This window comes from Vulpes lagopus, chromosome 18 (genome assembly GCF_018345385.1).
Source record: "Vulpes lagopus strain Blue_001 chromosome 18, ASM1834538v1, whole genome shotgun sequence".
Lineage (NCBI taxonomy): Eukaryota > Metazoa > Chordata > Mammalia > Carnivora > Canidae > Vulpes > Vulpes lagopus.
The window spans coordinates 24,102,286-24,115,233 of NC_054841.1; the positions used below are offsets into that span (position 1 = coordinate 24,102,286).

Consider the following 12,948-nt stretch of genomic DNA (forward strand, 5'->3'; position numbering starts at 1 on the left):
AATGAGACAGTGTGGTTTCAAATCCTATTATTATTATTAACTAGTTTTGTAATCCTGAACAAACAACCTTTCTGTCCTCCAGTTTTCTTTTCTGTAAAATGGGAATCGTAATTATGCCTACCCACTTCATGGAGTTATTGGAAGGACTTAATACATGTAAAGTGCTTACAGTGTGGCTGGAACAGAGTATGTGCTCAATAAATTATTATCATCACTGATGTAGATGGACTACTCCAAAAGAGCCTTCCCTGTTAAAAGAGCACTTGGTGAGGAAGAATAGTGGCCCAGCCCCCAGCATCAACTCCTCCTTCCCATCAATCTTGCGTGTTATTCAGCTTCCTCTTCTGAGTATCCTGTGGAACTCAGCCCTTTTCACTACGTTCCAGTCTGTCCCACCGCCTGTCCTGGTACAGGTTGCTGTATGTGACCCCTCTCTGCTCATTCCACTCACAGTCAGTATCTTGAACCATCCCCTAGAGCCCTACCTCATCTACAGTCCTGCTCTGTTCTATAGCTCTGCCACCTGCCCAGGCCCAGATTGCTTCAAAGTGTGGTTCCCAGAGGCATTGTTACCCCAGGCCTTGCCAAGGCTTGTTTTGGCCCCCACCTGGACACAAAACTCTCTCTTCCTAGAGAGTTGGAAAATATATTTGAAGCTAGATGGGTAGATAGCAGATAAATAGTAGATTATCTTATTTTGGTAAAATGCACAGTCCTCTTGGCATAGTTCATCCCAGTCAGATGAGCAGGATGCCCTAGCTCTTGTCCAGTTGAGGCTGCCATTTCAGGGATTATTTGAGATGTCATGTTTAGGCCTGTTGGTCAATGCTTTGGGATGACTGTGCAAGCTATGTCCTCTATCATCTGACCCCCATCTACCTGCTTGATGAGACTTTGTATATTATACCTTTTTATTGGAGTATGTATAACATATCTACAGAAAGCACACAGATTGTTAGTGTACAATTCCATGAATTTTCACTAAATGATGAGAAATCAGTACTCAGACTGAGAAACAGAATGTTACCAACATCCACAAGAGCCTCTTTTGTGCCCTCTTCCAGTCATTGCTCCCAACTCTTGCCCTGTTTTTACCCGTCAAGCTAATTATAACCCCCTTTACCTGCAGTGCATGGGACTGTCCCTTGCCCTCCTGCACGTGTACTCTCTGTTCCCTTAGACTGTCAGGCCTCGCCTAATCATTGTTCAAAATTTAGGTATCAGCTTCCCCTGATGGGCTAGCTTTGTACTCTCCTCCCTCCGTATTTTGCCACTGGTTCCTGGGAGCTCCCTGAGGAGGGAAGCTGTCTCAGTTACCAGTCTTCTTGGCACCTGGCACAGGCTTGGCATAGAGCAGGCACTCCAGAAATGTTTGCATATCGTATAGTTTACCTAAAATATTTGAAGTCACTTTTTACTTTTCTCTCTCTTTTTTTCTTTAAGTAGGCTCCACGCCCAGGATGGGGCTTGAATTCACCACCCCAAGATTGAGGGGTTGTATGCTGTACCAACTGAGCCAGCTGGATGCCCCACCTTTTACCTTTATCTTTCATGACCTTGCCCCAAGCACCTATCTATCATCATCCCTCTACCTTCCTAACCCATTCATCTTGCTCCTTCTAGCTTTTTTCAAAACGTATCAGCCCTAAGTCCTTGTGTGTCTCCATACTCCCCCTCTCTTGTGCTCAGTGGTGCATGTGCCCTATCCACTCCATACCTGGCCTGGCATCCCACACACCAGTCTCCTGACTGTTGTTGTACTATGTTTCTGCCACTAGACTACAGACCTCTGCCATCCAGTAGTTTACTCCACAGAACATTCTTTGTGCCCAGCCCCCTGCCACAAGCCCTCAACTTCTATTCAGCAGCTTCATTGTATTCAAGAATCCATTTCTTTTGTGCTTTGCCTGCATTTTATTACTTGTGTTTTACACTTCCTAAGATTTCCTTCCTCAAGAACTTGGTTTCAACTAGACTTATCGTGGTACTCATTAAGCAATATACACAAATATCAAATCATTATGCTATACACCTGAAACTAATACAATGTTGTATGTCAGTTATATTTCAAGAAAACAGAAACATTGGTTTTCTTTAATGTGCTTGGATTTGTCTAAGGGATTCATATGTGTCACTGAATGACACTCATTTATTCATTCACTCACTCATTTAAGCTGGAGGCTCAAAGTGAAGAGAGATTTATTGCCCTTGAGAAACTCACGGACAAATGGGGAGAGAAAGCAACATTAACAAATTAATTAAAGGACAATATCAGTATTGAATGAGGTATTGAATGAATGAAGAGAATGGGCACTACAATCATCTGATTGACTCCATTACTTAAAATTATGTATTACTTAACCTTTTGTTTCTGTACCTTAATTTCTTTACCTATAAAATGGGTAAATAAATAAATAAATAAATAAATAAATAAATTTAAAAAATGGATAGAATAAAAATGGGTAGAAAAATAGAGCTTTCACAAGGTGCTTATGATGTATACTGAGGGCTTTTTCTTTTCTCTTTTCTTTTCTTTCCTTTTTCTCTTTCTTTTTCTCTTTCTTTTTCTTTTTCTTTTTCTTTTCTTTTTTAATGAGTCCAGCACAGTTCTGGATACAGAGGATAGGTACCTGGCACCTAGTAAGTGAGACCACCATTAGCTATAATCACTATTGTTATCCTGACTGCTTAGGCTTCATAGAGTGACATTTCAATTGGCCAGTGGAGGGATGCCTGGATGGCTCAGCGGTTGAGCACCTCCGTTTGGCCCAGGGCATGATCCTAGAGTCCTGAGATCGAGTTCCACATTGGGCTCCCTGCAAGGAGCCTGCTTCTCTCTCTGCCTGTGTCTCTGCCTCTCTCTCTGTGTCTCTCAGTAATAAATAAATAAAATCTTTAAAAAAAAAATCAATTGGTCAGTGGAGAATGGGCAGGGAAGGATAGCTTGGGCAGAAGTAATGGGCTGAGAACAGACACAGGAATGAAAGCACATGGTGTTTTCAGAATCTAGGGAATGGTCCAGAGTAGCTGGGGGACAGAGTATGTATAGGAGAACACTGACAAGTGAAGCTGGATAAATAAGACCCATTAGCAAAGGGCCCTGTTTGCTGCTGGAGTTTGGACTAAACCTGCTGAATGAAATAGAACCATCAGAAGCATTTAAAGAGGGGCTTATCACAGTGTATTTGTTTTAGAAGGATCCTTCTGGTACTTCTCTAGAGAACTAGATGGGAGGAGACTAGAGAGACCATTGAGGAGGAGAAGCAACCGATGAGAGCAGGAACTGCAGTGGTGGATGTTCCATAGGTCCATCAACAGGCTGTGATGACTGCTAGAGGAAGTGTGGAGTGGGAGAGGTGAAGGATCACTACAGTAGCCTGGGAGATGTTTATGCCACTTACTGGTAGAGAAAAGCAGAAGGAACAGATTTTTCCTTCCAAATGATTTCATCTGAGGAAGGAAGACTGCTTTTTTCCTGATATTGGGAGGAGGTGTTCTGAAACTCACAAGTCCGTTCTGTGACCCTATGGGCCGTTTCTTCCCTCTTGGGCCTTATAGATAGTCAGCTGCTCCAGACAAGTAATTACTGATCTCAGGCAATTAAGGCAGGAGGTGGCTGTGTTTATTTCACTCCCTGGTGTCTCCCGGGAAAGAGAGGGGTGAAAGTCATGTATTTGTTTTGACCACATTAGTAAGAATGGATGGAGTTGGAACATTAGCCTCCTTTCCCTGCTAAAGGGCCTCTTCTTTCTCCAACCCCAGTCTCTGCAGAAAGACATGCTAAATTTAAAAGTTCTTTCCAGTTTTTTCCCTCCCTTAGCTGGTTTCCCACAAAATGTCATTCAGATTTTTGGCTTAGTCAGGGAACCTTGAACCCACCCTAGATGCTAGACTCCAAAACAGTACTTTTCCCACCACTGCCATTTCCCTGTCTCAGAATTGACCTGGTTCTGGTTCTAGGTGTCTACGGCTCAATGGGTATGTGGAGGCCTCTGCTGGTGGCACAGCTTGGCTGGCCATGATTCTGTCCCTGCTCAGTCATGTTTACAAGTATCCTGGATATAGGACATCATACCTGGCAGTAATGAGCATGATGAAACAGCTCACCCCATAGAATTCTGTCGCAGTTTTTCCTCCTTTTCCTGCCTTCCTTCTACTTTCCTTCAACCAGGAATTGTTCCTAGCTAATAAGTTTCCTTAATTTGAGGGATGGAGCCCTCAAAATTCTCTTCTCTCCACTCACTCTCCTATAAAGTAGTCATATCATAACCCTCCTCTTCCAAGGTAGGTCTTCAGTGTTTCAAGTATAGAGACTGCTTTGGTGGGCAAAAAAATCCTATGGATCATCTTCTGTTTGTTTCTGGAGCTGAGTTGGGAGAGGGTAAAACCCTTCAGACTTAGTGGAGTAACTAGTTCCTCCCTTAGTGAAATACCATTGAGAGGATATCTGTTATTTCCAGTAAACAGTTGTGTCAGGTTTGATCCGTTTGTAGTGAAATGAAATAGGCTGGGCAAAAGTTGGTTGAGGCAGGCTTTTTTTTTTTTTTTTTTAAGATTTTATTTATTTATTCATGAGAGACACACACAGAGAGAGAGGCAAAGCTAAAGGCAATGGGAGAAGCAGGCTCCGTGGGACTCGATCCCGGGTCTCCAGGATTGCGCCCTGGGCTGAAGGCGGTGCTAAACCGCTGAGCCACCCAGGCTGCCCCGAGGCAGGCTTTTAAGGGACGCACTCTTGGTCGAGGTTCCATGGCCCCCCGCAAGGGAGTGAGACCGGGGAAGTCGCGGGCTGGGGAAGTCCAGCCCAAAGGGAATACATGCAGGCTTTTTAAGGGAGGAGGGGTAAGGGGTTGTGTCTGTATGGGGTGATAGGTATTAGGGCATATTACTGGTGAAATCGGTATGGGGCGATAACTGCTTATGCCCTTATATAGGGTTTGGATAAGGTGCGGTTCAGGTTTCCCCGCATAGGTCTTATCTCCCCATGATGACGTGTCTTTGGGCGGTCTGCTGGTGGTAGAAAAGTCCCAAGGCGAAGGTGACAAGCTGGAGGGTCCGCCGCCATTTTGTTGGTGCCTCCCAATCCCCTTGATTCCGCAGGCCCAACAAGTTGACCCCACACTAATGAGAGTGATCATGAGTTCTGTCATTTTATGAAACGTTACAAGATACCAGCCTTGAACCATCAATTACACTCTCCTGATTTCTGGACCACTTTGAAACCTCTGTTGCAAATTTGGGTTCTCTAGCTTTAGTTTTAGGGTACTCTTATCTAAAACCATCTGAAAGAAAATAGCTGTTTGTTTTAAGCATTTTATTTATGAGAGACACAGAAAGGCAGAGACATAGGCAGAGGGAAAAGCAGACTCCCTGCAGGGAGCCCTCTGCGGGACTCAATCTGAGGACCCCGGGATCATGACCAGAGCCCCAGGCAGACGCTCAACCACTGAGTCACCCGGGTGCCCCAGCTATTTGGTATTTTTAAAAAAAAATCAGTTTTGGGGCACCCGGGTGGCTCAGTCAGTTGAGTGTCTGACTCTTGGTTTCTGTTCAGGTGTGGTCTCAGAATCGTGAGATGGAGCCCTGCTTCACCCAGGCTCCAGGCTCAGTGCTGAGCAGGAAGTCTGCTTGAGATTTTCTCTCTCCTTCCTCTGCCCCATCCTCTTTCCCCTCTCCCTAGCTCACGAGCACATGTGCACCTAACTCTCATTCATTCTCTCTAAAATAAATAAATAAATAAACCTTTAAAAAAGAAGAAATCAGTTTTTTTTATGACAAAAACAAAGCATGATCATTATAGAAAGTTTAGAAAATACAGAGAAGCCAGAAAAAAACAAAAACAAAAAATCCATAACCAAACCACCAAGAGAAAAATCACTATGAACTTTGAGCCTAGTCTTGTAGTCTTTTTTAAAAATTTACTTATACATTCTTTTTTAAAGAGATCATAGTGTATATATATACATATCTTTTTTTATAACTTTCAGTTAATAGGATGTTATATCTTTCCATGTCATTGCAAATTTATTATAACATTTTTAATAATTCTGTAGTGGTCCGTTTTACGTAGGGAATAGGGGCATTATTTTTAAAAATTAATATATTTTAATAATAAATACATGACCTGAAGATAGTACATAAGGAAAAGATATTATAAAATAGGGATGGGTTTCCTACCTCTGAATTGCTTAAGCAATAATTATGGGTTTCATTGATAAGTTAAATAGGACACAGATGTTAATAGACTTGATCCCTTTGTTCATCTTTAGATCAAAGTTTTGTGAAATCTTTCTTGCTCTGAAAATTTAAAGGAAGCATAATTGAAGTGTCTCAGGTTGCTAAAGGTAAATGGTTTTGACTTCCTAGGTTTCCTTTCATGGGAAGTCAAGCCAAGAAGCTCTCATTCTGTATGAGTTTGCATAGTACCCGTACACCAGGAGACATTTGGCAAAAGCTTATTTGACCAGTTATGGAAAGTCTCTTGTTTTGGGATTTGCTCAGTCTAATCCTGATTAATAAGACTGGATTATTGCATATATTTATTTCTTTTTACAGGTAGTGCCTTCCTCAGTGCTATTTTTTTAGCCTTAGCAACATACCAGTCTCTGTACCCACTCACCTTGTTTGTACCAGGACTCCTCTATCTCCTTCAGGTAAGCACTTGCTGGTCAGAAGCCAGCACTCCAGTGACATTTAATACATGGCCTGGTCATTGCCTGGGGAAAGGAAGGCATGGCTCAATAAAAGCAATGGGATGGGCTCCTTATCTCATATTTACTTGCTTCTACTCAAAAACACAAAGACACTTGACTAACTTCAAACAAAATGGACCTAGTGAACATTAAGTTCCAATTATGCATATCATTACAAATGTATAAGTGTATTTCATTTTACATGTTTGTGGTTGGAACCTACCAACTATCTTGCATTCTCCTTCTGTCATCTACTATTATATAGACCCCTCTCCGAGCTCATTTTTAAAAAACTTCTATAGGGCAGCCCGGGTGGCTCAGCAGTTCAGCGCTGCCTTCCGCCCAGGGCCTGATCCTGGAGACCTGGGATCGAGTCCCACGTCGGGTTCCTTGCATGGAGCGTGCTTCTCCCTCTGCCTGTGTCTCTGCCGTTCTCTCTCTTTCTCTCATGAATAAATAAATAAAACCTTAAAAAATCAATAAAATAAAGAAAAATTAAAAACTTCTGTATAAAAAAAAAAAAAAACTTCTGTATAACAATACTCAAAAAAAAAAAGTTCAATACTCATAAGGTTCTTGTAGGGATTAAATGTAGTGGGTGTCCCTAATGCAATGCTGGGACAATGGTAGGTGATCAATAAGTATTACTTAAAGAATACAGATTGCTGACATTTACTGAGAACCTACTATGTCCAGGACTGTACTGAACACTCTACAGGCATCATTTCATTTTCAACCTCATAAGAACGTTATGGGATAGGTCATTTTATTAGCCATGTTTTAGTCTAATATTAGCCATATTAGACACGTGAATTGCAACTGGAATGTTGGGTAGTGTAGTCACTTGGCTAAGGTGAGACAGCTGGCAGGTGACAGTGCCAAGACCTGAACTCGGGCAGCTTGATGCAAGAGCCTGCCCTCTAACTTGTCTCTCTTTTCCACCTCAGTAAGAATACACACATCTCCTCAAGAGCAGGTAACTACTTGCAGGTCTTTCATGGTCAAAATTGATTCTTAGAAAACAAGCATTTCTTGAAAGTATGCAGGGGACAGTACCACAATTCAAACCAAGAAATGTCTGATTTCAGAGCCTTTTTCTTAATTATAAACACTCTTGCTAAAACTGAGTGTATACCTCCACTTATTGAAATAGTCTGCATAGTTGTCATTTTAAGTGACTTCATAATATGTCTTCATATTTATGTACATAGTGATACATGATTATCTTGGTCTTTGCCCTTTTGGGGGAATTTGAGATGATGTACTCTCGTTGTCACTGGTATAAATAGTACAGTAATATGATTTTCTTTAAGTTATTTCCTTAAGGCATATTCCTCTAGCTGAATCATTGGACCGAAAGGTGTGAGAAGTTTCAAGGTCCTTATTATGTAATACTGGAGTGTTCACCAGAAAGCTTCAGCCAACTTGTAGTGCCACCATCAGTGTCTAGGATGCAGTGAACCAGGGGTGCCCAACTGGCTTTGTTAGTAGAGCATGTGACTCTTGATCTTGGGATTGTAAATTCAAGCCCCGTATTGGGTGTAAATATTACTTCAAAATAAGATCTTAAAAATAAAGTGCTATGAACAATTTCCTCTCAGGCTGCCAGCACTGGCTTCTCAAATTTGACTTATGATTGCTAGTCTGATACATCATTGCACTGTGAAATTTTCTTTGATTCTCTTTCCGGATTCTTGCTGAATCCAAGAATTTTTCCACATAACAATATGCTGTTTACATTTCCTTTATTACTTCATATTTATAGTTCATTTTTTAAAAGATTTTAATTATTTATTCATGAGAGACACAGAGAGAGAAGCAGACACAGACAGAAGGAGAAGCAGGCTCCCCGCAGGTTGCCAAATGCGGGACTTGATCCCAAGACCCCAGGATCACGACTTGAGCCGAAGGCAGACGCTCAACCACTGAGCCACCCAGGCATCACTATAGTTCATTCTTTTTAAAAAAATATTATTTATTTATTTATTTATTTATTTATTTATTTATTTGAGAGAGAGAGAGAGAGAAAGAGCAAGAGCATGAATAGGGTGAGGGGCAGAGGGAGAAGCACACTACTTACTGAGCAGGGAGTCTGATGTGGGGTTCAATCCTGGGACCCCAGGATCACAACCTGAGCTGAAGGCAGATGCTTAACCGACTGAGCCACCCAGGCGCCCCTTACAGTTCATTCTTTAGAAAGCCTGATCACAAAAAAAAAAAAAAAAAGAAAGAAAAGAAAAAAAAACAAAGTCTGATCACTAAGAGGAACCAGAATTTTTGTGCAACTATGTCAAGTAAATACTATTATAAATATATTTATTTGTACATATGAACTGACTAAAAATTTTTAAATGGTTTGTTAAACCAATTTGTAAACACTGCCTTTTGTAAAATCACTTTTGTTTAAAACTCAAATTTATTTCTGACATCATTGGACAGTTCAACTGAGTCATGGAATCGAGCAGCTCAGCCAGTCACCTTATTCAGTCCCTTCTCCGTGCCTCAGAATGGGGATAATATTAGTTACTGCAAAGGGTTAACACATCAGTGTACAGTCAGGCAGGTTTCTAGTTCCCTCTTTCCTTTTGCTTGAGATTCCTAAATCTTGGACCTCCTTAGATGGCTTGAGGTTCTCATTTTCTTTGAAAGAAAGTAACAGAAACCAGGGGGAAATACCTCATAAGTGTGCTTATGGATTTTTGCTTTAATGCAGCCTGACCTTCTGTCTTGTCTTTGAACTGTAAAGGTTAATCCTGTGATTTCTATACTTTCTGGAGCCTGGAGCGGCTCCAGATAATGTCTAGTAATATCATATGGTATTAGCTTGCATCAAAGGAGCCAAACCCAACCAGGTCTTTATTTCTTTTCCCTTTTCTTTTAAGATTGTTTATTTATTTACTTAAGAGAGTACACACTTGCTCACATGCAAGCACAAGCAGGCGGGGAGGGAAGGGCAGAAGGAGAGGGGTAGAGAGGATACCATGCAAACTCCATACTGCGCAGAGTCCAATGCAGAGCCCCATCTCATGATCCTGAGATCACGACCTGAGCCTAAATCAAGAACCCGATCCCCAACCAACTGAGCCACCCAGGTGCCCCCCAACCAGGTCTTTCTTAATAGTAGGTCTTTCCCCAGCCTTCTTTGGAATATTATATGGAATTTTTACATTTTACTCTCTTTCCCCAGTAACATTCTGTTGTCTCTGTTGACTCTAGGAGGGGGCCAACTCAGAGGTGGCAATGCTGTTAGCTTACCTTTTCTTTAGAACAGGTGAAAGAAAATGAGGGGCGCCTGGGCGGCTCAGTCAGTTAAGCATCTGCCTTCGGCTCAGGTCATGATCCAGGGTCCCGGGACCCAGCCCTGCATTGGGCTCCCTGCTCTGGCAGGAGTCTGCTTCTTCCTCTGCCCTTCCCCTTGCTCGTGCTCTCCCTCTCTCTCAAATAAATAAATCTTTAAAAAAAATAATAAAAAAGAACAGGTGAAAATGAGTGTGAGCACTTAATCATGCAATTGCAATTAACTTTTCTACCAGCTTTGTTGCCTCTAATATACCTATCATGTAAAATATATTTCCTGGGTCTTATCCTGATAGTCTAAGAAATTAAGTATAAACACTTTTATTAGATTTCAACTTCCTTGGGCAGCCCAGGTGGCTCAGCAGTTTAGCGCCGCCTTCAGCCCAGGGCCTGATCCTGGAGACCCAGGATCGAGTCCCACATCGGGCTCCCTGCATGGAGCCTGCTTCTGCCTCTCTCTCTCTCTCTCTCTATCTCTCATGAATAAATAAATAAAATCTTTAAAAAAAAAAAAAAGATTTCAACTTCCTTAAGAGTTTTGGTTTTTTTTCCTGGTACTGACTTTTTGCCTTTTTCACCATAATATGAGAAAGAAATGATTTCTGTACAGAAAATGCTTTCTTTTTTTTTTTTTTTTAAAGATTTAATATTTATTTGTGGGGGGGTTGGGGGGGGTGGGGACACAAGCGGGAGGGGCAGAAGGAGATAGGAAAATAACCTGACACAGACTCTGCACTGATCATACTGACATAGGGCTGAATCTCATGACCCATGAGATGATGACCTGAGCTGAAACCAAGTTTGAACATTCAACCAACTGTACCACTCAAGTGCCACTAGAAAATGCTTTTCTCCCTAGTGCTTTAGAAAATTGGGGGGGAAGAAGATAATTACACATTTTTCCCCTTTCTTATTATAGTTAGGCTTTTCTTGACCAGTCTGAGAATTCTTTTACTTCCTGAAATTTTTGTATACATTAGCAACCATATAACTTCTGGGATGTAACTACAGGTTGCCTTTTTCAGGTTGAGAGTATATAGCCCATGGACCACATCTAGCCCACAGAGGTATTTTATTTGACTGTGCTGTTTAATTATTTTAATTAGTTGTCAACATTTTAAAAACTCATTTAAGGGATCCCTGGGTGGCGCAGCGGTTTGGCGCCTGCCTTTGGCCCAGGGCGCGATCCTGGAGACCCGGGATCGAGTCCCACGTCGGGCTCCCGGTGCATGGAGCCTGCTTCTCCCTCTGCCTGTGTCTCTGCCTCTCTCTCTCTCTCTCTCTCCTGTGACTATCATACATAAAAATAAATAAATAAATAAATAAATAAATAAATAAATAAATAAATAAATAAAAACTCATTTAAAATTTTATCTTGGGATCCCTAGGTGGCACAGCGGCTTGGCGCCTGCCTTTGGCCCAGGGTGCGATCCTGGAGACCCGGGATCGAATCCCACATCGGGCTCCCGGTGCATGGAGCCTGCTTCTCCCTCTGCCTGTGTCTCTGCCTCTCTCTCTCTCTCTCTCTCTCTCTCTGTGACTATCATAAATAAAAAAAATAATAAAAATAAAAATAAAAAATAAAATTTTATCTTTCTGGCTTCTTTTGAAAAATTGGGAGATCTGTCTCCTTTAGACAAGGCATACCCTCTTCACAGTTAAGCATAGTCTCTGTGCTTCATTTCTTTATTTTTTTAAAGATTTTATTTATTTATTCATGAGAGAGGCAGAGAGAGAGAAGCAGAGACACAGGCAAAGGGAGAAGCAGGCTCCACATAGGGAACCTGATGCGGGACTCAATCCTGGGTCTCCAGGATCACACCCTGGGCCAAAGGCAGTGCTAAACTGCTGAGCCACTCGCTGTACTTCATTTCTATTACCTAACTTCATTCATTTGTTACCTGCCTGGCCTCTGGAGGAGTTTGAATATGTGTGTATATTTATGTTTAAGTCCACCAGAAGGTCTAGAAACAGTCACTGACCCAGTATCAGTAAGTATCCTTAGGGCTCAGATTGTGATCTTACAATACCATTTTTACCCATTAAAAGAAATGAGTTTCTCAGAGAAATGCCTAGTTCTAAGTTTAGGGCGGGAAATGTACAGGATAATCCTAGACTACTGTGATACCAGATAACAAGGAGGCTATGAAAGACTGCTGGGGTCATCTCAAAAGGACTCAGGATCCAACTTGAAGAGGCTCTCACTGACCAAAGAGGGACAGTTTGAGTTTCATTAGGATTAGAACTGAAATGAATTAAAACTCATATTTAAATTCAGACATTCATAATGATATTAGAAAGGTCAATTGGTAATTGATCCAATTAGGAGAATTGACAGAGAACCAATTCATTACCTTGAGAACTGGAAATAAAAGGAAAAAAATAAGCACTTATCTTGTCTTTCCTATACCATTAGGTAACCATATAGTAGGTGAGCTACTATATATTTTTGAGCTTGCAAATGAAGACAAATTGATGGGATAGCATCGTTTTGTAATACCAGTTATCTATGCATTGAGTATTAATAGCTACTAATGTGAAAAACAAACAAATCATGCCTCCTGAGAAAAGAACACACCACCACCAGAGTTTTGCCAAGGGGATCAAATCTGAAATTGATTAAGCTTCAGGATCCAGCTGCCAATTTGCAAGAAGTACTGAAGACCAAGTATATAATTAGCAAAAAAACAGACTGTGGGAAGTTCTACAGGTTAAATGCCCAGGTTCTTCAACCCATGAATCGTAGGGGGCACAAGTGGGATGGGTTGTAGGACCTGTAAATTAAGAGACTTAAAAGTTTTATTAAATTTTGAAAAAATGGGCAAGCTAAACTATAGTGTAAAGGAATACACAGTTTGATAGAAAGCCATTAAGAAATGCAAGGAAGTGGGACGCCTAGGTGGCTCAGGGGTTGAGCGTCTGCCTTTGGCTCAGGTTGTGATTGCAAGGTCCTGGAATC

General features: G+C 41.5%; 1 protein-coding gene across 1 annotated transcript in view; it reads left to right on the forward strand.

The window, feature by feature from the left end:
• The window catches only part of PIGU (phosphatidylinositol glycan anchor biosynthesis class U), a 92,424-nt gene that overhangs the window by 47,135 nt on the left and 32,341 nt on the right, over positions 1 to 12,948 (forward strand). The window contains exon 7 of the mRNA XM_041732955.1: positions 6,556 to 6,653. Within this exon, the coding sequence (XP_041588889.1) occupies positions 6,556 to 6,653 (98 nt within the window). The remainder of the gene's footprint in view (positions 1 to 6,555; positions 6,654 to 12,948) is intronic.